The sequence below is a fragment of the Gymnoscopelus microlampas genome (genome assembly GCF_963454915.1).
Source record: "Gymnoscopelus microlampas genome assembly, chromosome: 9".
Taxonomy (NCBI): Eukaryota; Metazoa; Chordata; class Actinopteri; order Myctophiformes; family Myctophidae; genus Gymnoscopelus; species Gymnoscopelus microlampas.
The window spans coordinates 19,355,997-19,382,115 of NC_139946.1; the positions used below are offsets into that span (position 1 = coordinate 19,355,997).

The 26,119-nt window shown below is 42.7% G+C and overlaps 2 protein-coding genes across 3 annotated transcripts in view; both read left to right on the forward strand.

Annotated features, from left to right (window-relative positions):
* Positions 1 to 18,573, forward strand: part of mast3b (microtubule associated serine/threonine kinase 3b) — a 53,946-nt gene extending 35,373 nt beyond the window's left edge. For both annotated transcript variants that reach the window (XM_084067739.1, XM_084067740.1), the window contains 18 exons: positions 368 to 506; positions 1,287 to 1,419; positions 1,916 to 2,081; positions 3,490 to 3,591; positions 3,901 to 4,023; positions 5,185 to 5,297; positions 5,689 to 5,873; positions 6,891 to 7,012; positions 7,375 to 7,575; positions 8,363 to 8,589; positions 8,869 to 8,991; positions 9,252 to 9,388; positions 9,602 to 9,786; positions 10,311 to 10,438; positions 10,941 to 11,132; positions 11,529 to 11,697; positions 12,158 to 12,489; positions 12,807 to 18,573. In XM_084067739.1, the coding sequence (XP_083923865.1) occupies positions 368 to 506; positions 1,287 to 1,419; positions 1,916 to 2,081; positions 3,490 to 3,591; positions 3,901 to 4,023; positions 5,185 to 5,297; positions 5,689 to 5,873; positions 6,891 to 7,012; positions 7,375 to 7,575; positions 8,363 to 8,589; positions 8,869 to 8,991; positions 9,252 to 9,388; positions 9,602 to 9,786; positions 10,311 to 10,438; positions 10,941 to 11,132; positions 11,529 to 11,697; positions 12,158 to 12,489; positions 12,807 to 13,166 (3,137 nt within the window). In that variant the 3' untranslated portion in view covers positions 13,167 to 18,573. The remainder of the gene's footprint in view (positions 1 to 367; positions 507 to 1,286; positions 1,420 to 1,915; positions 2,082 to 3,489; positions 3,592 to 3,900; positions 4,024 to 5,184; positions 5,298 to 5,688; positions 5,874 to 6,890; positions 7,013 to 7,374; positions 7,576 to 8,362; positions 8,590 to 8,868; positions 8,992 to 9,251; positions 9,389 to 9,601; positions 9,787 to 10,310; positions 10,439 to 10,940; positions 11,133 to 11,528; positions 11,698 to 12,157; positions 12,490 to 12,806) is intronic.
* A 3,242-nt stretch (positions 18,574 to 21,815) lies between these two features.
* The window catches only part of LOC311051434 (phosphatidylinositol 3-kinase regulatory subunit gamma-like), a gene marked incomplete at both ends in the record, with an annotated part of 7,456 nt that continues 3,152 nt past the window's right edge, over positions 21,816 to 26,119 (forward strand). Inside the window, 7 exons of the mRNA XM_084065999.1 lie at positions 21,816 to 21,918; positions 22,051 to 22,162; positions 22,395 to 22,493; positions 22,945 to 23,125; positions 25,008 to 25,112; positions 25,504 to 25,628; positions 25,770 to 25,949. Coding sequence (XP_083922125.1) covers positions 21,816 to 21,918; positions 22,051 to 22,162; positions 22,395 to 22,493; positions 22,945 to 23,125; positions 25,008 to 25,112; positions 25,504 to 25,628; positions 25,770 to 25,949 — 905 coding nt within the window. The remainder of the gene's footprint in view (positions 21,919 to 22,050; positions 22,163 to 22,394; positions 22,494 to 22,944; positions 23,126 to 25,007; positions 25,113 to 25,503; positions 25,629 to 25,769; positions 25,950 to 26,119) is intronic.

The following is a 26,119-nucleotide window of genomic DNA, read 5'->3' on the forward strand; positions in this document are numbered from 1 at the left end:
GGTTTCTGTTTGAGTTTGCTGGACTAACAGGGCAAAATCCTGGTCATAATAAGTTACTATGTGGTGGTATTTATGTTGAGCTAAACACACTTACATCATAGGTAATGACAACATCATGTCAAATCTATTGTAAATGCTGAATATATGTGTACATTTTGTAGTGACTTGAGTGCAAGAGTTGAGGCTTGAATTCCTCAACATTGGCTGAAAACAACCAAGAATAAGGAATGCAGGGATCAAAACCAGAATGCTCAAGCATAGTATGTAACAGACCATCCTAATGGTTAGAAAGTCTGATGACCACAAAACCTGTTGTAGTAAAATTGCTCAGTGTCCAGAGCCTCACCATGAGTTGTTTTATGTCCAGGTGGTGACTGTGCCAACTTGCTGAAGAACATGGGTCCTCTGCCAGTAGAAATGACACGCATGTACTTTGCTGAAACCGTGCTGGCCCTGGAATACCTTCACAACTATGGCATCGTGCACAGAGACCTCAAACCTGACAAGTGAGACTTGCATCACGATGATGGACATTCATGTTATTGAAAGCACTGCTGCCTGTCTGTGTATTGTGTGTCTGCCCGTGAACAACATAACTTGAGATGGATCCATTTTCACGAATCTTGGTTATCAGTCAGCGTCCCTGAAGATATAATTAACTTTTGGGTTGAATAGGTCAAAGATCAAAGGTCAACATTGCATAATTAGTCATGCAGGCAGGGTTTAATTTTCCATGCCCCCCTGGTTCTGGCCCCGATCTGGACCTGCTGGTGCTCACCCTAAATCAAACTGATGAAAATATATATTGGGAAAACCATAATGTATGTTCAATATGTACTGTATGCATATTGCATGCAAATCAGAATCTTTCAATCAACGTTATTGTCACATCATAGGTTTAGAGTTGTGAAGAAGTGGGTGAAATTCTTCTTCTTCGAGCAAACTCCATCGTTCGTAGTTTTCAGGGAAAAGGGGTGAGCAAGGGGGAAAAAACAAAGGAAAGAAACTGGTCAAAAGAAAACATGATACAAATGATAGTCTTCAAGAGACAATAAAGTGGCCGCACACATTGGTAGCCAAAGTGCCCATATTTTATTCTGGACGCAGAGTAATAAAAACCAACATTTCGGCAGCTAACTGCCCTCTTCAGGGTATGAGGGGTAGCAATAAGGTGAGGTAAAAAAAACCTACAGGAGCAGCGCTAGGCCTTTTGTGCAAGAAAAAAACAAGAAGAAAAACGTTTCTGCTTGTGTTAGCCTCATGGCCGCCTCCACTCTTCCCAACAGTCTGTTGATTACTTCTATGGGACACATCAAGCTGACGGACTTCGGCCTGTCCAAGATCGGTCTGATGAACATGACCACCAACCTGCTGGAAGGCCACATGGAGAAGGACACCAGAGAGTTCCTCGACAAGCAGGTGAGAGGTTCATCAGAAGATGAAGATGACACGCATTTGTGTGACTTCAACAACATGCGTTGTGTCATTTTTGTTTCTATTAGAATACTGTAAGTTGGGTTGGGCGTCCTAACGAGCCAAGCCGTTACTAAACTGAGCTCATAATATAGCCATTTGCAGGGACTGAATTGCAACATGTGTGGCATGTCTGTATGGTCTAATTCAGTGGTTCTCAACCTTTTCAGGCCGCGACCCCGCAAAAGAATCATATTTGAACTGGGGATCCCCCACCCTGACAAGCACTTGGAATTGTAGGAGTTGAGGCATTACATTTAGTTTGACTCGGTTCCACAGATAAATATATTGTGAAAATATCTACAAGCTCACAATGCCTCACAATGCCTCGCAACACGAGACCCCCCCCCCCCCAAAAAAATCAGGCGGATAGTGGTAGGTGGAAGTGGAAGCAGACGATTTTGGAGATGTTGAAGGATCTATGCTTGGTCTGGTTCTGTAGGTGTGTGGCACGCCAGAATACATCGCCCCGGAGGTCATCCTTCGTCAGGGATACGGGAAGCCAGTGGACTGGTGGGCCATGGGGGTCATCCTCTACGAGTTCCTGGTGGGCTGCGTGCCGTTCTTCGGAGACACTCCAGAGGAGCTGTTCAGCCATGTTGTCAGCGGTGAGCATCAACTGAGTACTGTGAAGCTTAAAGTCATACTATGCAGGTGCTCCTCGCTTGCTGTTGGAGACATAGAGAAAGACAGATTTATTTTAACGTGACGACATTACATCAATCCCTGCTCTGCACAGCGTGTTAAGTGGTGCATAATCAAACTCACAATGCGTCACCAGCTTTTACGCACTATTATTGTCTGGAAGATCCAGGGCCCATGCTCAAAAGGTAACGCACAAATACGTCCCGGTTGACCAAAACAACCCAAAACACAGCTCGAGGGCTTCTGCAGTCACACACCACCACACTACTCCAGTGGCTGGTATAAGTGCAGGTATAGAAGGAAATGAGGTGTACAAACATATATGTTTTTTAAATGAAAATACAGGGCAACGTTACATAGTATGCTTTCATTTATACTCCATTACACAAGGGTGCTTGCTTGTCAAAAATAACTGATCTACAAATTAGCTTATGATCTTTAACATTTTCATACTTGGATGATATGACATCATATGATATAGTCACCCACACAGTCCTTGCCAATGTCTACAAACTCCTCTTCATCACTGTCTCTGAACGAGAACGAATATTCCTTATCAAGATCTGTCATTTGTTTTGGTAATAATTCATGCAAATGCTCCCACACAATCCGGTCCCATGACCACTAACTCTACAGCCATCAACGACTCCAAACGGAAATATTCCTTCACAGCACCAGCAGGCAAGAGTTTATAGTTCCTTCTCTGTATTGGTCTTTGAGTTCTCTCATCGTTCCTTTGTAGCTGTATCATCAGTTTGCAGGTTCTAGTCCACGTTGCTTGTGTCTTCTTGTTTTGCTTACTTAGGATGCGTGCATGTTTGGCAGTGTCTGCCACTGCCTTCTTTTATGTAAGATGCTCATTCAACTACACCACTGTCCACTTCAGCTTCTTTGCCTCCCTCAAGCTTAATTTACACTTGCTTACCGGAAAGTACGGATTTACAAGCTAACAACGCATCGCATCAGTGACGTTGTTACTGTGAATGCTCACGTTCTTAATTTGAAACAACTTTATGACTTGCCATTCCAGCATTTGTAGTTCCTCTTTAGGAGTGTCCTCCCCGCCCATCGATTTGAATGTCAGTTTTTAAAAGGATATAAGGTTTTACTGCGTCCATCAGATCAAGTAGCATAGCTTGTTGTTTTGCCACTTTTCTCAGCTCATCCGACATGAAGTTCAGAGATCTTCTGATCTCCTCCAACTCTTCCTCAACTGCATCACTGGCTTTCTTTGATGGCATTTTTAGTTTTAGTTTCCATTTACTTTTTGTTTAAGTTCTTTTTTCTTGGTTTCTATTAAAGTATTAAGCTGCAATTTGTGTCACTTGTTGCTGCTTTGTATGAATTCGCCTGTGTTTCTGTCGTGTGTAGATGACATCATTTGGCCCGACGGAGATGATGCCTTGCCAGTTGATGCCCAGGACATGATCACCCAACTCCTGAGACAGAGCCCTCTAGAACGATTTGGAACAGGTACAGCTTACTAGTGGTGCACTATTATGAGCTTGTAGATTGGCTATTTTCGCTGAATGTTCCCCCGCAGAATAGGGATGCTAGGGTTCCTGACTAAAATCCAACACCAAAACATACACAAGTAATATGTCGGAACTGGCCATAGTATTTTAGGCTGTATTGTTCAATACAATTATTTACAGTATGTGAAATGATTATCAACAGAAAGTTTAATTCTCATAACGGGTGTCAGAGTTGTTTGCCTGTGTCCTGACGTCGGAGTAAATCTTGGTCCAGTTTTTGACTGACTGTGAAACATGTATGTTTTAGGCGGAGCGTCCGAGGTGAAGCAGCACTCGTTCTTCGTGGGTCTGGACTGGAACGGTCTGCTGAGACAGAAAGCTGAGTTCATCCCCCAGCTGGAGGCAGAAGATGATACCAGCTACTTTGACAGTAGGTTACATTTGAATTATAAAGGAGCACTCAGCCACTTCCCCTGAAGGTCCTTCCTAGCATCCTAAAACAGCCATTCTTGGACTCAGTTCTGCCACAGGTCAGCGTGGGTGAGTTGAAGGAGCACTTCACCCATTTTCAACCTTTCTTCATGTAATTGGTCCTGACTAATGCTCATTATAAGATGACACCATTTCTGTCTACTCACTCTGTGTCTCAGTGGAGAGCTGTGGACAGTTCATAAACCTGCCTGACATCATCGGTAGATCATTTCAGACATGATTTAAAACTTTTCCCCATGTTTTCTTTGGCAATGGCTTCTATTTCAGCATGCAAACTTTCTAGGAAGAAAAAGGCTGTAGTTTCTATTTGCTTGGAATCCCCATCGATTACATCATTAGTACGCAGGTTTCTGAACTGCCCCACAACCCAGAGTAAGTGGGTGGAGTGAGTAGACAGAAATTGTGCCATCTCATAATGAGGACCAATATAGGAAGATAAGGAAAATGGATGAAGTGCTCCTTTAACCCTTCGACTAAACATGTAAGCAGGGTGACCCACACTGTGTAGAATAACTCATTATAAGCCTACAAACCAATTTGAATCTTCATCTCGTGTGAGAATGTACATGATTTAAAACTTAAAAAACATTCATAGGAATATGTATATTCATTTTTATATTTATCTTAAAAATTGCCACCACCTTTAAAGGATATTTTGTCATATATATCTAAAGTAAGTGTTAAATATCTCTATACTATGATAGTAATCATTGCTATAGAGTGTTTGTTAAGTAACAGGGGTCTCCCCGTCTCTCCAGCTCTTTAGTAAACAGGAAATATATTTTCTGTTTTGGATAACAATTTCATCTAATCAGGAGAGAAAACTCATACAGGATACTGGATAAACAAGTAAAATTGGAAGTGATTTGAACTGGAACATTATCAAATTGAAGCTGACAAATTATCTTTGTGGAGTATTCTCTCCTCATTGGATAAAATTGGACATTGGTATGAAAATATATTAAGAGCTGGAGGACGGGGAGACCTTTTTGTTCACACCTCTTAAATTATGTGTTATACACATGTTTTTCCAGAGAGGCCATAAGTTAGGTTTATGATTGGTTGAACGGCTGCATGTGTCATTTGTCTGCATTATCAGCTCGTTCCGATCGTTATCACCACCTGGCCTCAGATGAGGATGAGGAGACGAACGACGAAGAGTCTTCCCTGGAAATACGACAGTTTTCTTCCTGGTCGAATCGTTTCAGCAAGGTGAGGAAGACCACATCCATGAAGAAACATCTCCACATGATACCTCAATATCTAAAAAAAAAAAAATTCTAGGTTTTCTTGTAGTTTCTTGCAGTGGTCCATACATTCTACTTCTTACTGAGAAGATTACAGCAGGGGTTCCCAAACCTTTCAGCTCAAGACCCAGCAACCTGGGACCTAAACTTACCAATATACAACGTTATGAATTAACTACTTAATCCCTATTTAATAGTGAAAATAGCAGATCTACATGCTCACTGGTGAGCTTGTAGTAATAATAATTTACAAGAAATTGTAGGAAACAAAATTGTAGGAACTCACAACCCAAACAAGGGGTCCCCACTCATTGTATTGGGCCTTTTAACACCACTTGTTCTATGTTGGTGTGCAGGTGTACAGCAGCACGGAGCATCTGGCCACGCCGTCCAACCTCAGCTTCTCGTCAGACCGCAGCCACAGCGAGGAGCACAGTGAGGAGCGCTGGGACAGCGGCAGACTCACCCCCTCCCCTGCTCCTGGAGACGGTCACAGACAAGGCAGCGTGGAGCGCACGCACTCTGGACACACCAGCAGCGGGTACAACTGGCATGGGGCACACTGGCACATACTGGCATCTGATTTCTGCTCCACAGTATCTTCATTTGAGGAGGAAAAATGAGTTGATGTTTGCGGTCTCTAAAATATAGACTGAAGCGGATAGTGCGTCAACGTCCTAATCGCAACATCCCTGCCCGAGTTCAGGCCAAAGAGCTGTGTACTGTCTATGTTAGTCCTTACCCCCTGCCTGCCCTCAGTTCTTGTCTCTCTGCTGTCCTATCTAAATTATTCAAAAACGGCTTACACATTAAACATTAAAGCCTCCAGTTAGGAAACGTTTTACTTTGTGAGCCAAGAACTGTCACTTTTCTTCTTGTCTTTTTATTATAATTGTTTCCTTTTTGTTCATGAACCTAGTTCTAGTTAACTGTGCTGTAAAAATGCTGATTATTATTCAAATGCAAGGCTTTCTCAGACTGGTGCAAGCAGTGATGCTATGCTCATTTGAGAAGTGGTTGCTCTCTATTTTAATGACGTGACGCGCACCTACAGTACATGTCACACAATGGACAATTGATATGCATATAGGCTAATTCCTATGTTAATGTACCTGGCGTGAGTCGGGAGCCTTTGTAAACTTTGATGAAGTGTGAATTTAAAGTAGTTTTAAATCTATGCGTGTGCATGCGCGTCCCCCTGGCCAATTAAGTGGTTGCTCGGCGTGCAACCCCGTCCACTGAGCATTGCACCCCTGGGTGCAAGACCAGTGATGTCTATCGTTACACGCTTTGTACTTAGTATGCCCTCCCCGAAAAAGAAAAGAAAAGCGTACACCGTTTGCTAACCATCCGAGGTAACTTATCGCAGGAGGAGGGGCTGGGGTTGGCAAGAATGTGCACTTCAATGTAGCGTCCAAGGTGAAGGCTTATGTGTGGCTATTGAGGTGATAATGACCGCTGGCCATGAGAGTTTCGAAGTAGTTCACATGTTAACGTAACTAATTATGGTATACCCTCTGAAAAAAACCTAGACAAACGTGTTGTTTCCTGTTTGTAGCCTCCGTCCCCGTGCTTCCTCCAGCTCCTCGCAGTCAGAAAGGAGCAGCAGCCCTCTGGTGATGAGCAGCACCCACAGTCTGGAGACCATGCCCCGCTTTGCTTTCTCCACTGACGACGAAGGTACAGGAGCGTAGGATGATGGTGGAGGATGGTGCAGGATGGTAGATCATGGTAGTTTAGTTTTTTAGCACAGTGTACAAAAGTACAAAAATAAACATGCACAACAAAAATAAGAAACAAGTTACTGTGCAAGAAACGGAAGGAAGGCCATAGGCTTATTTGGAGTCCTTGAGTTTGTTTAAAAAAGAATCAGGCATAGAAAGTTTATTAAGAACGAAACAAAAGTATTCAAGCTTGCAAATAAACCGGCACATAAAGAAGTAAAACCTGTATAGAAACAGAAAAGAGAAAAGAAAACGGAACAGGTCCATCACTTATCTAATTAACTGAATGTACTGTGTGTGTGTGTGTGTGTGTTCTAGCTGAGGTGGTGGTGTCCAACCTGAAACGCATCAGGATCCGAAGCAACAGCACCGGGGCCAAACACTCCTCTCCCAAGGACCCGGCCGAACCCCGGCGCTACGGCAACCAGCTGGAGACCCCTGACAGACAGAGGCTTCCCTGTGGAGGGAAGGTCCCCAAGTCTGCCTCTGTGTCCGCCCTGTCCCTCATCATCACCACAGGTAGGTGTCACCTCACCAAGATGCACAATACATTCATCTGGATCAGTGGTTCCCAACCTTTTCTGGATCAGGGCCCACTTGAATACCAAGAAAGTGGAACATATCACTCCAGTTCTTAAATCCTTACACTGGCTCCCTGTGTGTCAAAGAATTGATCACGGCATACTACTGTTGGTCAATAAAGCTTTGAATGGTTTAGGGCCAAAATACATTTCTGATCTTGTATGATATCATGAACCATCCAGACCTCTCAGGTCATCTGGGGAAGGTCTGCTTTCTGTCCCTAAAACCAAAAATAAACATGGGGAAGCAGCATTTAGTTTTTATGCACCGCATATCTGGAACAAACTCCCAGAAAACTGCAGGTCTGCTCTGCAGCCACTCTTATTTATTTTAAAACACACACAACTGAAGACCTTTCTGTTTGCTGCTGCCTTTGATTGAGTTATTTTTCTTTTTTCTTTCTCTTCACTGTAACTGTATCTGTAATTGTTTACTTCTTTTGTTGTGTGCATCCTAATGTCATTGTATAATTGTTTCCTTTGCTTGATGTTCTGTGTAAATCACATTGAATTGTCTTGTTGTTGAAATGTGCTATACAAATAAAACCGCCTTGCCCTTGCCTTGAAAGCGTTCGCGGCCCACCCATCTGACCACTTGTCAAGTGGTCTGGTCAGGGGACGCGTGCATTTCCAGGGCATGTTTATTTTGTATTTTACCAGTTGATGAACAGATCAAATGACTTGGTTCTCAGTCAAGGATGTGGTCCGTCTGTCTTCCTCTCTAGACGACACACTCTTCAGCCTCCCCTCTCCCGTCTCCCCTCGCTCCCTCTCCTCCAACCCCTCGTCCAGAGACTCGTCCCCCAGCAGAGGGGACCTGTCCCTCAGCCTCAGCAGCGCGCGGCCTCCCATCGTGGTCCACACATCCGGGAAGAAATGCGGCTTCACTGTGCAAGCCATCAGAGTGTACATGGGAGACAGTGATGTGTACACTGTGCACCACATGGTATCGGTAAGTAGACCTGTCACAATTACATAATCGCTTGATTGCAATACCGTTAATCATTTTCATTGCATGAATAAGTATAAAACCCACAGACCGGCTTAACTTCTTTCAACCTGGAATCCCTATTTTTGGTCAAATTGTCCAAAACAACCTCAAAATTAGCAAAAGGACCGAGCTCACAAGTTAACGCGTCAGCTTGTCGGTCGAGCCATTTTCTCTACTTCTGCATGACACTGTCATATGACAAAGTATGAAATAAAACCCTTTCTGTTCTTCCTGTCTCAGAGTGTGGAGGAAGGAAGCCCCGCCCATGAGGCGGGACTTAGGGCCGGTGACCTCATCACCCATGTGAATGGAGAGTCTGTCCAAGGCCTGGTTCACCCTGAGATGATTGAACTGCTGCTTAAGGTACGCAAACTACTACTATTTATTAAATACTACTTACACATTTGTTTGTTTACATATTTGTTTGTTTGAAGTAACACAATTCTTTGCACGTATGTGCAGAATGTTTGGCTCTGAATAATTTTTGCATTCCTGTAGCTGTAAATGAATGGACTTTGTTGTTTGTTGTTTACGGACTTAAGGCCTGAATGTTAAATCAAGCTTCTTAAATCCAGTGTCTTCAACAGAACTTAATCTTTGTGTCATTCTTCTGAAATGTGCAGAGTGGCAACAAGGTGGCGCTACAGACCACAGCCCTTGAGAACACGTCCATCAAAGTTGGCCCAGCGCGAAAGACCAAACACAAAGGCAAGATGGCCCGACGCAGCAAGAAGAACAGGAGGAGAGACACTCAGGACAGGTGATTACATCAAATTACACTTTAGATTACACAGTCATGGCATGTCAATTGTAAAGGTTCGTGAAGGATGTCCTCTGCTTCTTCACGCCACCTTATCAGCTTGCAGGTTTTGGTACCCAGCATTTAATCAATCAGCCCAATTTAATCTTATGTGTTTACTGTCTGTTTATAGTATTGACCCTGTATATGGTGCGTTTGTTCCTCTGCCACTAGGCGGCGTAGCATCTTGAAGAAGCTGTCCAAGCAGAGCACAGTGATGCACAGCAGTCGTAGCTTCTCCTCTGGCCTCCACAACTCTGTGTCTTCCAGTGAGAGTCTGCCAGGCTCCCCCACACACAGCCTGTCTCCTGGGCCGTCAACACCCTGCCGCAGCCCTGCACCCGACCACCAGCCTGGAGGTGAGCTCACTGTACACATGAAGGAAATAAAATACACCCAATGACTATAGTATTAATATTATAATACATTTTAATGGCTCCAGGCCAGTATTATAGTATAAAGTAGAATATGTTCTTGAGTCAGTATCTGAATCTAAGGGCATTTCCACACTTGATTGCAGGGTGTTTTGTTTTTGTTTTTTTCAGACCTGAGGGTTTTTGCCCTTAGAGTTTGGTAGGTTTGCTCAAGTGTGAAAGCTGCTTTGGGAACGCTCCAGAAAAGCACGTCCACATCGAAACACCCTGGTTGTCATGCTGGATGTCCAATAATGATTTGTTAAACATCTCATTATTTTGCAACCTTCTAATTCATGATTTTCACTCATAACCTTGGACACGACCAAATATATTACATTTTGCAAATCTTTGCACTGTGAACATAGCAAGCATCCAACACTGCTCGCGTGCGCGAATTCAACGTTGGGGTCAAACCCCCTTTCTTCATTGTGTTGAGTTTTAAAGCGGTTTAACCTCTTCCTCCCCAGACACCGGCTCTCCTCAGAGCACCTCCCCCTGCTCCAGCTCTCCCAGCTCTCCGGCGGCTCACATCCGGCCCAGCTCGCTGCACGGCCTGGGCTCCAAGCTCAGCACCAGCCAGCACCGTTTCACCAAGGTGACTATCGATGCTAGCGATGGACCAAAATATGGCTATCTTGCAGACATATCATGGTCACTTGTTCTCATGTTGTTGGCTTTTTGTTTGTTTCTTAGACTTGTTTTTCTAGAAAAGGTTAAGCAGGTTATTTAGACAGATGGTAGGTTCATTCTTTACCTGGTATCTTGTAGATTCAAATGTACAGAATGTTATTTAGGTAGCATGTTGTTTAGACATATCGTCTCTGTCGGGTGGAAACCTCATATGTCCAAAACTGTTACTTTTCAGGATTCAAATTCAAAAATAGCAAAAGTAGCAGATCTACAAGCTTCAGGCCGCGTTTCGAGGTTTCTGCCTGACAGCAACAATATGTTAGGTTCATTGTTTACCTGGTATCCTAGTAGAATAAGGCACTACACTGGTCTAGCTGGACTCTTATTTATGTGATTATTTACCTTGTTTATTTGCTCTGGATAAGAGCATCTGCTAAATGCCTAAATTGTACATATTGTAATTGTAGATGGGCCGCAGGAAGTCTACCAGCAGCATCCCCCCGTCGCCGCTGGCCTGCACCTCCTTGGCGTCCGCCTCCCCCAACACCAGCCAGCCTCTGTCTCCTCAGCGCTCCCCCTCCCCGCTCCCGGGCCTCGCCAAGGCCCTCCAGGCCTACCATGGCAAGACCCTGTCCCCCCCCACCATTGTCAGACACATGGTATGGTCGGTTAGGCTTGTCACAATTAGTACATAATCGACTGATCATCGTGTTTTTTATTTTAGATGACCTCAATATTTTTTTGCATAATTGTTTCCTTTCATGGAAATGAAAATTTGAAAATGTTGCTTATGACACGTATATCCGTAGATCTGCTATTTAAAAAAATAATAATTAAGTATTAAATTATTAAATATATGTCCTGTTTGGCACATTATTTATTTTGATTGTAGGTACCGGTCATTATTTGTTATTTGTCATATCTGCCCTGTGCAACAAAAATATTAAGCGTGTTTTATGTATAATGTTATGCCAAAAATTCAGTTAAATCGTTAATCACAATTATTTGTATAATTCATTGTCAACTAACATGTCATGATGTTTACAACCCTTTAGGTCCGGCCCCGCAGTGCCGAGCCGCCCCGCTCCCCGCTGCTCAAGAGGGTCCAGTCAGCGGAGAAGCTGTACCACAGCGCCCCTCGCAGGCACACTCTGGAAGTGCCGCTGTACGGTGAGGCGGAGCTGCTAGGGGACAGCGACGTGGACGGAGCCCGACTGGCTGGAGGTAGGAATATGTCACAGTTATTGCTCAATCGCCTGATGTCAGTTATTTGAGCTAATCGTTAGAATTGTTTCAATTAATTTGTATGAAAATGGTATAAAAAACTGCTGGATGAAATTAACAGCAATGTAATATGTTGCATTGTTTCACATCATTGTCTATGCTCTTTTAACCAAGAAGATGATTATTACTTTAACTATTTCTGGAAAGAGAGAAATAATTATAAAGTACAGCATATTGCCTGTTTTGTGTATTATTTATTAAAACAAATTGGTACCAGTCTTTGTCAGTTATTTCTCATACTGTATCTTTGTTTACAAAGCCTAAAAGTCAAACAGAAATGAAATTTTGATTCATGTGATTTTGGCAGTAAACATGCCAAAAACACAATGAAATCATTAATCAAAATGATTTGTGTTATAAATATGATGAATATGATGTTAATGAAAATTAACGGTGACAGCTCTAGGTGGAGGTGCGGTGTCGGGGGTCTTCCTGTGCGGCCAGCGGGGGGCGCTCCTCCGGGGGGACTCGGGCACGTTGGAGCGCTCCTCCTCTGGGGAGCAGCTGGTGGTGATGAGGAAGCTGAACCTGTCAGAGAGGAGAGACTCCTTCAAGAAGCAGGAGGCGGTGCAGGAGGTCAGCTTCGACGAGCCTGAGGAGAAATCCCACGGCACCGGGCCCACCGTCACCGTAACCGGACCCCCGCTCCCCCCCGATGAGGACCCCCAGCCTGAGCAGCAGCAGCAACACAGGACGGTCTGGGCGGTGACCCAGCACCAGTCCAGTGACGAGGTAGAAACACATATCATCGTCATATTATGATGCTTAACTCATTCTGTGCCAAAGAGGTGTACACGTCCAATTTTTTCATTTGCCCAGGGCGCCAAAGACTTGCGCAAGTCCAAAACTGTGTTTTCAGTGTTTACCACTAGATGGCGGTCTTGCGCTTCTTATGAGCCACCATTGCAGGCATCTGGTGTTATCGGTATTACCGGTGTTGACATGCATTTATTAGTTGGTAGGGAAATCTCCACATCTCGGCAGCTCTTAACACACACACACACACACGCATCACCTTCAACTGCTCTCGTGTTTGTTGTGACCACTAGGTGGAGCTGGAAGTGCCGGCAGTGAGACGGCAGTTCACCCTGGTGCCGCAGATCGCCGTTCAGGGCTCGACGGAAAGCGAGGAGCAAGACGAGTGGGAGGCGTGTTCAGACGAAGAGGAGGAGAACGGCAACGACGCGCCTGCTGCTCCGGCGGTCACCACCAGGGTAGGAGGAGACTCATCTTTGCAGCAACGTGAAGCTTCACCACATCCTTCTCCTCCGGGGGGCGCCCCTGCTACTGCACCCGTTCAACGCGGGACGGCGTCACAGCAACACGCTATGACACCCATTCAACACGGGGCGGCGTCATGTCAGCACGGTGGCAGGGAGAGCCCACAAAATGGACACCTGAAGAAGTGACAGTCGACGGCTTCCGAATGACTCACGCCTCACGGTGTCTCTGTCTTCTCTTTCAAGGACAACGAATGTTACTTCTGAAAGGGTCGTCTGCTGCCGCGCGTTTCAGTCTGACGAATGTAAAGCTTGTTTTACTGGCTATGGGGCCGTGTCCACCGGGGTGTTTTTTCCCAGTTGAAAACGCCAGGCGCTCGCCTAAAAAACCCTTCCAAACTCCGGAGTTGAAAATATTTCAGCTCTCAGCAAGCAGATAAAAACGGCACACATGAACGCGCGAGCGCAAAATTAACGCTCAGTGCCTTGTCACGCTACTGGGGTTTCCAAAAACACCCAGAAAAAAAAACGTCTTGGTGGCCACGGCCCCCTAAGGTCAATTTATGCTTCGTGCGACGAGTATCGGAAGAGGCTTTGCATGGCAAAAGCGACTTCAAAACGGCAAACATATGTCACGTATCTCTGGCAAATTGATATGACACACACTCTGATTGGTTGGGAGTACAAAGTAGGCTCCATGACCACGGAGATGCACACGACTACATCCACTTCCTTGTTTACATGTTTGTGGTGACGCTGTGGGCGAGTCGCAGACGGTATGAATGGATCAAAGCTCAGAACATTGTGAGACATGTGGTGCGACGTGTAGTTCCACACTTGTCGTTCAAAGCATGAATTGACCATCGTGTCTCTTGGCTCTTTTCCACTATGAAGGGTTAACCCAGAACCTTCCACAACCTGAAATCTTCCAGAACCGTGAAGTTCTGTGACGTTTTCTTTTTTGTCCATTAAGGCTAGTCCACACCAATGATTTGCGACGGAACTCCTTGCAACATGCAACTACTTGCAACCATTATCCCAAATGGCAGTTGCAAGGAGTTGCATTGGTGTGGACTGGCCTTAAAACGGTTTTGTTGCAAGGAGTTGCATTGGTGTGGACTGGCCTTAGAACCAGAACCACCCCTGAAGGGGGAAATGCATCATGAAATGAAATAAACTCAAACAAAAGCAAAAATACTAAATTATAAGTACTACCTCCTGAGCAGGACCCAAATTAGGTTCTGAGAACCTTTTTTCCAGCCGTGTTTCCAGCCGTAGCGTATGGAAACACATCCAGAACCTGTGAAATATGTTACACCAGTGGTTCTCAACCTGTGGGTCGGAACCCCCGGGGGGGGGGGTCCCAAAGATGACAGCGAAGTGACAATTTAAGGACTTTTAAGACCTTTTTAATCCCTTAAAAAAAGAAAAGAAAAAGACCATTACTGCATCAAAAGTAATCAACAAACTATACTACAAAACCTGGTCCAACATTGGCCAAATTGTCAAATAATATAAGAATTTGTGATTTGTGAAAATAGGCGATCTACAAGCTCACTGCGAGGCGTTGTGAGCTTGTAGATCTGCTATTTTCACAATATTTATCTGGAACCGAGTCAAACTAAATCATGTAATGCCTCAACTTCTACAATTCCAAGTCCTTGTCAGGCTGGGGGGTCCCCAGTTCAAATATGATTATTTTGGCCTGAAAAGGTTGAGAACCACTACGTTAAACAGCACAGCACGGTTTGCTTAGTTCTTGTAGTGTAAAGGAGCCATCTGTCTGCTCTTTCAAGGACATTAAAAACGTTAACTGCTGAAAGGGACATCTGCGACCATGGGGTTCAGTACGAGGAATGTAAAGCTTGTTTACTGGCTTCATTGATTGGGGAGAAAGATTTAACTTGAAACTTCCTTTTTTGTTTTGTAAATATTCGACTCTAAGTGTTACAGGCTTTTCCTGTTTTTATTTATTACATTTATAAGCTCTGATGAAATGTTTACAGGACAATGAAGTGTGTTTGTCTTTTGATGACTAGCCAAGCCTCCAAAAACGTTTTGTATTGATTGATCATATGTGGTTTTGTCTTCACAGACTGGATTTTTCTATAAATGTTTATTTTTTAACTAAAATTGTCATGGTACACAAAACTAGTTTGAATGGTAGGATATATCTTAGGACCAAAATGCATTTTTGCAGGTAGAAGTCTTAAAATGAGTGCTTGTCGAGTAGATGTCTTAGGTGGGTGTTTGTTTGTTTAGTTTTTTTTACACAAAAAGTACATACAGTACGTACTGTAGATAACCTTCCAGCAGTGGGAATCTGCTAAGAGCTTGACTCAAAGTCACCTCAGAATACGAGCTTCTTATCTGAATTGTAAATCTGAAACCACACAACCTTGGCATGATTTCAGCTGAATTTCAGTCGAGTAATATCCTGACAAAGTTACGGAGTCACCTGAAGTTGCCAAGATATATTTGCAGTATTTCACAAAGCCATATCGCATGTGTTTACTGAAAGCTCTTATTTTGTGGGTTAGCAAATTCAACTTTTTACAGCAAATGTTCATAATTGTAGTTTATTTTATTTCTGGGCGATCCTGCAGTCTTCACGATATCTCAGATGAAATCAGAGGGTTCTGAGTATGATGTGTAGAGTTATCCTGACCTCAAAGGCCTGTATTTTGTGATTGCGTGTTATCCTCAGCATTGTACTTTTAAATGTACCTGACATCTTTAAAGCAGGGTTATTATAGTTAACTAAAACTAAAAGGGAAACATTATCTGACTGAAACAATAACAAAAACTCTACATTGAAAATGAACAATGCAAAACTAACTAAAACCAAGTAAACCAAAATAGGGTTTCATATAAAATTACCTTATTTCAGTTTTTCTACCATCATAATCTGAGGTCAATCTTGGGCTTCTATAAATGAAGGCTTTCCTCATAATACCTGAAAAAGGAAATACAAACTAAACAAAAAACAGTAAATTCATAACACCAAAACGTATTAATAACTCAAATCAAATTCCACACAGTAAAACTAAACTCTAATAACTCTGCTTTAAATACTGATAGCATGTGTGTGTGAGTCTTACTATCAGTTGTATTCAAGCATGGATCTTAGTAATAGAGCAGACATATCTGAGCCTACAGTATGTTGTGTTTACATACAGTACAGGAGAAGCACAAATCAATAACTGTTTTTCTTTTTCGTTCTTTTTTTGTAATGTAATTTGCCTTGTTAACACTGGTAGAATTGGAAACATGTTGGATTTTGTTCTTTTTTTCGTTCTTTGTCGTTCTTTCTTCTTTTTTGGTGGGGAAACATTTTGAAAATGTTCACCTATAATGACATGCCCAAAATACTGTTGAATTGCCAGGTTGAAAGTGGTTAAACATAGCACGTGTCAGATGGGTCATCTTTCTATCGATTTTGTGGGATGTTGTTTCCCTGGTAACAGTCTGCAGTACTTACAGCTCAGAGCCTACAGTTCATGGGCTCGTTGTGTATTCATACTTGTGCAGAGTTTTCACTGAAAATGTAGCTTTTTTGGTCGGTTCAGTCCAGAGACATGTCTGAACTGTTTGTTTCTACTTGTTTTACTGTGTAGTGATGTTTACAGCAGAGAGGACGGTCAAAGTACACTAAAGCCAGTGTCGCACACCGGAAATATCTGATCTACAAGCTCACAGAGGTGGGTACAGTAGCAGCAAACTGTACTCAACTAAAGATATTGTTACTTGGCCATGTAATCCCCATTTTATACTTTCAGAAATGTTGTCTGAGAGTGGTGGGCCTCCCCGGCCCACAGCGTATAATGACATGCCCAAAATAAGGACCGTAAGTACTTAGATACATGCCAAGCCAAAGTGCCGTAACTACGGGGGAAAAAATCACTGAAAAATGTCTTTAAAAGTAATTCAACTGGTCAGCCAAATTAGATATCGGCATATACGTGATATTACACATCTGTTCTTGAGGTAATAGTTTTTTCCCAAAATCACAAAGGCTAATTTGACCATAGGGTTACACAAATAAGTCGGGGTGTCCAAAAACATAGTTACTGCACTTCGGCTTGGCAGGGATTATGATCAGATTTATTGTGTAAATAATCAAAACATAATTGAAATGTCTAAAATATAATAGTGCTTAGCAAATAAAATTATCAATGTCACTTTTACTCCTTCACATTTGGCCCAACTATAAAGGAGTAAAACTTAACATTTAAAAGTGAAAAGTATGCTGCATTAAAAGTACTAAGTATACAATTTATTAAAGTTAATTACTGTAAGTAAATGTTATTACCCACCTCTGCAAGCTCGCAGCACGTTGCATGGCACATAACGTATAACGTACACAACGTATGAATGAGAACAGTCAAATTTAATACTCCACACCGTGGGCTTATTTTGGACAAATGCAAATGTTCTGTCTTTGTATTTGTAAATACATATTTATGTATATTTTGATGAGGCTTTGTTTTTAACCAAGAAACAAATGTGGTTATTGTTGTTGATGAATGTCCTGTGTATTGTTATGCGTGGGTAAAGGTCACATTTAACAGAAATAAGGTATTTGTTATAAACGGGTGGGACAAAGTTCTTCCTTGTTCTTCCTGGACCAGGAAGAACAAGTTTCTAAAGCCCACGTGGTCCTCACACACAGTACTGTCTTCCCATATCTCCATCTATCTCACAGGGCACAAACTGAGGTTTTACCGCGAACATCCGTTCAGAGGGCGCTACTGCCTGCGTGGTGCACTTGTCTCCAGTGCCGAGGGTTAGTGCAGTGCTATGGATGTATTTCACTTCACTGTATTTCACTTCCAGCTTGAATGCCACAGATATAGCTTTTCCTAACTACCCGTTAGTGTTGCTATCCTTGAGCCCTTTGGTTAGACACTATTTTGAACGTGTTTCAAATGTTTCTGTGCGTTGTCCGAAAGATGTCAAATCTGATGAAGATGAATTGTTGAAAATCAAAGCTCTCATTAGGAAAAGCTTTGCTGAGCTGTATTCTTGCCAGTGTGTTTACTTGAGAATTGTTTACAATGAGAAAACGTGCTATGTACAAATCATTTTGTATCCTGTGTTTCTATGATATAAATCTCTTTGATACCATATCAGAAAACAGCACATACTTATCATTTCGGTAGAGACTCCTGTACGGGCAGTATCATAATAATAATTTAAAAAATAGTTTATTTGTATCAGGTACCATGTACAAAATACAGTAATATCAAGCAAAGAGAAAATGTTTTGTACCAGATTTAGCTACTAGCTAATTTCCATCTAGCGTGTGTGTGTGTGTGTGTGTGTGTGTGTGTGTGTGTGTGTGTGTGTGTGCACACGTGTGGGGGTCTCAGGTTTTGTCCGATGTAAGAAGGGAGGGGGGCTCCAAGAAAAAAAGGTTCTGAACCACTGCTTCAGTTCAAAGTTAAAGACAGAAACACTTGTATGTTCATGTTCTGTTCTGATGTGAACTGTTCTACTCAGTGCATGCTGCATGACACAAGCACACATGTCTGTCATGGTACCATGCTGTCTCTGCTGGTGCACCCAGTAAAATGTCTACTTTGATTAATCTGAATGTGGACTGTATTGGTTTTATTTCTAAATGTTTTTTAACAGTCTTATTGGCACCGAGATAGTTTACCATGAGATATCCCGACTGTCTTTGAGTTCAGTATCGTAGGGAGAAAGGGTAAACAGTGTGATGTTGTGTAAATATAGCCAAGGGTCATTGTGTGAATAGCGGATTTGGTTATAATTGCACTTACTATGTCCAGACTGAAGTATAACATAGGGCTTAAGTGGTTAACCACTTAAACCCCAGCATCCTTATTGTGGGGAAAGCTTTAAGTAGCAGATCGACAAGCTCACAACTGCAAGCTTTCCCCACAATAACCGAAAACAAAAAAATTGTATAGAGCCTTGAGGGACTCTGGTCAACCATATATGTGGTTAAGGGTCAGAGTAGGGCTCGGCGGTATGACTTCAAATCGATATCACGACTATTTAAAACTTTTGCCTCGATTACGATTAATTAATTATATATCTTTTACTTTCTCTTTTAAACTGTCCTCATAATAATAATCATAATCGTAATAGAAATTATTTTTAAATAAAAAATTCAATGCTTCTCCATTGTTCAACTAATTGATATGAGAAAGATTACGTTTGGGAGAGGTTCTAAATGCCAGCCCTAGACCAGAGGATTACACTGCATCCATAGAGGTGCACTGTATGTTCTAATTAGAACACTGCGTAGATACTGCATGTTCTAATATTAGAACACTGCATAGATACTATATGTTCTAATATTAGAACACTGCATAGATACTATAATGTATGTTCTAATATTAGAACACTGCATAGATACTGTATGTTCTAATATTAGAACACTGCATAGATACTGTATGTTCTAATATTAGAACACTGCATAGATACTATACTGTATGTTCTAATATTAGAACACTGCATAGATACAGTATGTTATAATATTAGAACACTTAATTTGTTAAGCAGCATCACTGCTTTTGTCCTATAACTCTTCAACTGTAGGTCGTACAATCAAAATGTGTATGTATTCCTTGGACCATGAAGCAACTGCCCATACAGGCCATGGTGCCATTTATTTCCGCATAACTAGATTTTACGCCATTTAGCATTTTCTTCAAAACATGTTTTCGCTACTCCTACATACGTATTTTGTCACTACACATTATGTCTGGAGTCATGTGATAAACGTGTCTCTTTCACATTTTTCTCATATTCCATTCCGATTGGGTATAATTGTAGCCTGGCTCCAGCCCGTGAATCGCTAGCCACGTCCATTAAAAAAATATGTTCAGGCGATTCTGGTCTGGTGACGCTCTCATAGGAGGTCTCAGCCTCGGTTGAAAATCTGATCGACGAATCGGGATCGGGATAATCCAGTATGAACCAATCGCCAAAAAGTCTTTGAAAAAAAAAACTTTGGCCACGCCCCCATCTCAGCAATCGGCTGCATTGAGAGGGCTTTCAGACTGAATAATGGAGTGAAACGAAATGAAAATTCAGGCTGAGTGTCAGGCTAGTATAATTGCCTTCCAAAGTTTGAATCACAAATTGAGGGGCCTGTAACCAAGGCATTGCCAAAAAGCCATTTTACTTTCGGGGGTGGGTCTCTGCCATTCAAAGCAGAGTCACATATACAGGGATCAAAGACGGTAACAGATGTGATAAACATCACATCCCTGACAACGATGGCAGATTCTAACCCCAAAATCCACAGAATGCAGTGTGAGCACCTAAATCACACACAGTAGGTACAGTACAGCTAAGCCCTGCCTCGTTCTAGAGGTGTTATTCCTCCTGTATGTATGTAGTTTCACATTCATTTACTGTAGTTATGTTGGTCTTTGACTGATTCCCTAAAGTAGATTATTGCAGCAATGACACCTGCATTTCTGTCTGTCTGTCTGTCTGTCGGATATCATACAAATGGTCCATACATCAAGTAAACAGCAGACATAGGATGAGAGGCTGTGTGGGTGAATTTGGATTTGTAACTGTGTGTGTGTGTGTGTGGGTGTGTGTTTGTGCAAGTTGATGCCTGTGCTTGAGTGCACAGTATGTGTGTGAGGACATGGTCACCAGGCAACACCAGGCCAGTCCACAGGAGAAGTATGCTACTGTAGACCTAAAGATAGGCTCTATGATTGGGTTACATCAATGGTCTCGCTGCCGTTCACATTGCCGTGATAACCTGAGTTTAACTATGTTGAGATTTAAGTGTTACTTGGTGCAGAGGATTCACAGCGATATGGCAGAGGATTCAAACCTACTGGTGTTCATAATCGGTTTTGCAAGTTTGAGTGCTACAGTATTGAACTGCATCAATTTACAATGTACAATTCAGGCATTTAGCAGATGAGCTTATCCAGAGCGACTTACAAGTGCGAGATGGAAATGAGCAGAGTAAGCATGAACATGGCAAAAATCACATAAATAGAGTGCAGAGGGAACAGTGTAGTGCCTCAAAGAAACTAGGTTAACAATGAACCTAGCATCTGTCTAAACAACATCCATCTAAATATTTGCAACTAGGATACCAAGCAAACAATGACCCTACCATCATAAACATGAGACCAAGTGACCCACATATGTCTGCATAGTAGACACTAGACATATCTTTGTCAGTCACTAGTATTAATTGAAAGAGAAGGTGTCAAGAAGGGGCCTCATCATCACTACATCTAGGATTCCTGTCTCATTAAACATATGTCTACACCATTAACCACATGAACCTAACCAACATTTGAAAATAGCAGAAGTGTCTGGGACACACGCCCCTGTGCACACAAGCATATAAAAGATTCTTGCATATTTCTGTCTCGCACTGGCACACCACACACACACACACACACACACACACACACACACACACACACACACACACACACACACACACACAGAGTTGTGCATCTGCTGAACAAATCTAGCCAGGCAGTGGAGTTGTGAACAAACTTAGACGCTGTGTGCTGACACACTTTGTGTCCGGGCCTGCATGCGGACAGCTGTTGTTTGCAAGGCGAGGTTAAGAGGCCGGGCCCTGGGGCTGGGCCCCGGCATGACAGGCACTCACACACTGTCACCTGTCACTGGACTAGTCCGGGCAGCGCTTCCCCACATGGAACGCAATCGTATCTCCCGCTGGATAGCTCTCATACCCGCCCACCACACACACACACACACACACACACACACACCAATCAAGATTTGAGTTCAGCAGGGAGAAAAGACTGACCAGTACTCTAGGGTTGTTGTTCAGAGCTGTCCGACGCTGAGATGGGCCAGGATGAGACAGAACCACTGACTCGGACCCTGATTGCATCCCCCCAGAACCTAGTGGTCCGTTCTGCCAGTAGAACCACCACACTCCAAGAAGAAGGTACTGTACTCCTCCTCAGACCTAGCAGCATGTCCGCCCATGGTTTGTGTTTTTTGTTCAGCATGATTGTAGGGACTTAACTACTTTAGATGTTTTCTTTTTCTTTTGTGACAATGTTGCCTCTCTTAACAGCCCTTCCATCTAAACCCAACCAGTCCACGGTCATGACAGCAGTGGATTCCAGTGCTCCCAGTCCCCAAAACCAGTTAGCTGAGGCAGACTGGTACTGGGGTGATATCACAAGGTACATCAATGACATTATTATTAACACTACAGTTTATGTATGAAATGTGAGTTGTAAGTATTATATGGAATTGTGTATTATTTTGTAGCTCTTATCAGCTTCTACTAAATGCAGTGATTAGAACTGCATCCATAACAATATATCTCACTGCTGTAGCCTGAATAAGACAACAGCAGTGAGAAATAACAGACCACAGAATGCATCTTATTGAACGGTTGTTTGATGTGTTCAGAGAGGAGGTGAATGACTTGATGGTAGACAGACCTGATGGCACGTTTTTGGTCCGAGACGCTTCCAGTAGGATCAAAGAAGAATATACCCTGACTCTGAGGTAAATGTCCAATTGATTGAAAAACACTATTGAGTTCTATTCCAAATCACAGTGTTTTACTGGGGTGTTAATGTTTATGTCAGGGTCTCTTTTGACCCGAGCTTGCCTCAAGACAGCAACTTAACTTTTTATTATTTTCAAACTATTCATATTTTATTCAAATATTGATCATTTGGTTTCCGTTTCTGTGATATATAAAAACAAATTGCATACCTTCATCAGCTCATTTATTTGAGGCATTTTTTGTTGTTCTGGATGGGTTTATTTCTGTGGTGTACAGTAACTAAGTACTGTACTTTATGCATTTGACTTTTGATACCAATACTTTTGTATTCTTACTCAAGTCAATTTTTACTTGTATTGTTTTACTTGGAGTATTTCTATATGGCAGTATTGATACTTTACTTGTAAATGTGAGTACTTTTTCCACCACTGTTCTTTTTCCCTGCAGGAAAGACGGTCAGAACAGGCTGATCCGGATCCTCCATGGTCAGGGGAGGTTTGGGTTCTCTGAACCTCTGGTCTTCTCCTCTGTGATGAAGCTGATCCAGTTCTATCACAGCCAGTCTCTGGCCTCGTACAACTCCCAACTGGACACTCCACTGCTCTACCCTGTCTGCAGACACCAGAAGGTTGGTGGACATGGAAACTGTCTGCATCACAACCTTTTGTTTCTAAAAGTGTTATTTTATGTTTTTATTCTTTCTTTCTTTCTTTCTTTCTTTCTTTCTTTCTTTCTATTTACTAGACCATACCCGGTGAAGGGCGCCCTTCACCATACCCGGTGAAGGGCGCGCGTCCCCTCGTATATATATAAAAATTTGCTATATAAAAGAGCAAAATAGGCTTGCTATTTTCTGTTGCCCTGCAGCAGGCTTGAGTATATTTTTGATGGCATTTTACACCACTAACAACATTAATCAGAAAATCACACGTCTTTGTCACAACTCGTGTTTTGTCTTTTTTAACCAACACAGTACAAAGTACTGGACACACAGATGACACACAGGTCATAGATGACTCAGGTCATAAACCTGGAAATACAGGAAAATAAACATTGTATTACCATATATTCATAGCATATATGATTCACAATTAAACAGCAGGTAATGTAGCACAGTCTATCACAGTAGAACCGAAATAGCAGAAAATGACTACAATACCCATGAGGCATTCTGAACCATGAGCCAACAACGCGTCGCCCCAGCTACCATTAAGTTACAGTGTCCAAGGTACAATACACAAAATACACCAAAATAATACTTTTCAATGGACTACTTGGGTAGCACTGATAATATTAACCACAGTAAGGTTCATAAAGTGTGTTGATGAAACGTTTACATTGTTGATTAAGTCACGATGACGACGTTAGCATTAGCGTTAGCCGCATGCTAGCGCCAAACGTCCGTTAGCTTAGCATCACGCTAACGGCTCATAGTAACTTGGTTTGGCTAATAAACATTAATCCCAACTAACGCCAACACAGTAATGGATGTAAACATACACAGACATGCTTTGGACATTATTATCAGGTTGCATGTTGGTGGTATGGGGTTCGTTTGGTTTGGCCTCGTTTTCATAGACCTCGTTGCTTGTTTCTCTCGCGAAACCTGTGGCCATGTTTCCCATTGAAACCGGAAAAAAACCCTACGTCCGCTGCCACTACTGCTCCCGGTTTGGCTACAATGGGAAACATGGCCACAGGCTGACTAAATAAGCGATTTAAACGGGTAGTTTCGCTGGCGACCTAAAATATTATGCAGCCGACCAAACCTTAAACATCCGTGCGGTTTAGAATCTACCATTAGTTTTGGGATACGATGTATACAAAAGGGTAAACAGCGGAGCCTTGGCGGACGTTCGCCCGATCCTGGAAGAGAAGGGGGGGGAAAAATCTGGAGTGTTTACTTTCCACAGCAGAGAGTGGGCGGGGTCTATGGTGTAGCGTCGGCGTCGGTGTTGCCATGTCCGCCGATTGTAAGCGCTTTAGGGCCAATGTTGGTGTCATAGGGTTCGTTTGGTTTGGTCTCGTTTTCATAGACCTTGCTGCTTGTTTCTCTCGCGAAACCTGGCAACGACGCATGCGCAGTTTGATCGGAGACCCAAGACCCCATCCACCCACCCACCCACCGTCAGGTTACTAGAATTATAGTAGGATGAACAAAAAGATAATTGGCGAGCATTGAATTTCCTTTATTTCTGAAAGGTTCTGGTGTGATGGGGGGGGGGGGTCTGTGTTTGAATGTCTTTAGAATTTTTAAAAAGGATAAATACAGTAAAAAACAAAAGACAAACTTATTCTAGGCACATGGTGCACGATCATTCGGTTTTGCATCTCATCAGATACAAAATAACAATTCATTATTCTAAGAAAAGAAAAGTCCTTAGCGTTACCGTTAAGGGTATTTTGGACCCAAAAGCAGAACTGTTTGTAAATATAAATCCAATTATATTCAAATCCCTTCTTTTTCTTAATGTCTGAATGTCCTGTATTGTATGTTTCCTGGTGCCCAGGACCAGTGGGTGCAGAAAGACAACATGGACGCAGTCGGACATCAGTACCAGGAGGAGAGCAGAGAATATGAGCTGTTCTATGAAGACATCACACTCAGCTTAAAGGTAGACAACAACATGCAATAGTTACAACCAAATCATGATCCCGGTTCAATGAAGACTGCTATATATTAATATAGTATAATCTTATTGTGGACTCTCATACGTCTAACAAATCATCTCTCTCAGGTGGAAACCTCATATGTCCAAAACTTTTCAGAATTCTAATTCAAAAACAGCAAAACTAGCAGATCTACAAGCTCAAAATGCGTCGCTTTGCACCACGCTTTGAGCTTGTGGATCAATGTAGGGCGTTCATTTACGGAAAAACACAAAATGTTAGAATATGGAGATACAGTAAGAAGTTTCTGCCCGACAGCAACGATATGTCATTTTGAACATAAGGGTGTAGAAAACATATGAGGTGTAGTGATTGTGTATGAAACGTGCTGGCCAGGCTCCCCAGGAACGGCAGGGGGACTGTACCATCGAGGCCTTCACTGAGACCATCCAGATGTTTGGAGATCAGTGTGAGAGCGGAGAGCGCTACATCCACATGTTCCCAACACAGGAAACACACAGGTACAGCACACTTCACACCCATGCACAACATGCACATGCATGCAAGAAAGGAGGACGCACACACACATGGAGCATGTGCTTAAACTGATATTTAGGGATAAGGGAGAGCTTATGTGTCATGCTGTGGACTCCTCTTTCCAGGGTCCAGAGTAATCCTGAGGAGGTGGTCCAGTGGCGGCTGGAGGAGGTCCACGATGATAAGAGGAGGTCGGGGGAGGGGCTTGGGAAGGAGGCGTCGGAGAGTACGGAAATCGTCAGGATGCTCAACATTCTGAAACCTGATTTGGTACAGTTGAAGAACATCACAGATCAGTATACTGCGTGAGTTCAAACCTACAGGAACTGAGGCTCTAGCTGAGGTTGGCTGGACTGGACGACAGTGCAGTACTTTACATTCTTATTGGCTCTTTTCAACTACGAAGGGTTAAGCCAGAACGTTCGTTAAACTGAAACTATCCAGAACCCATGAAGTTCTGTTAGTTTTATGATCA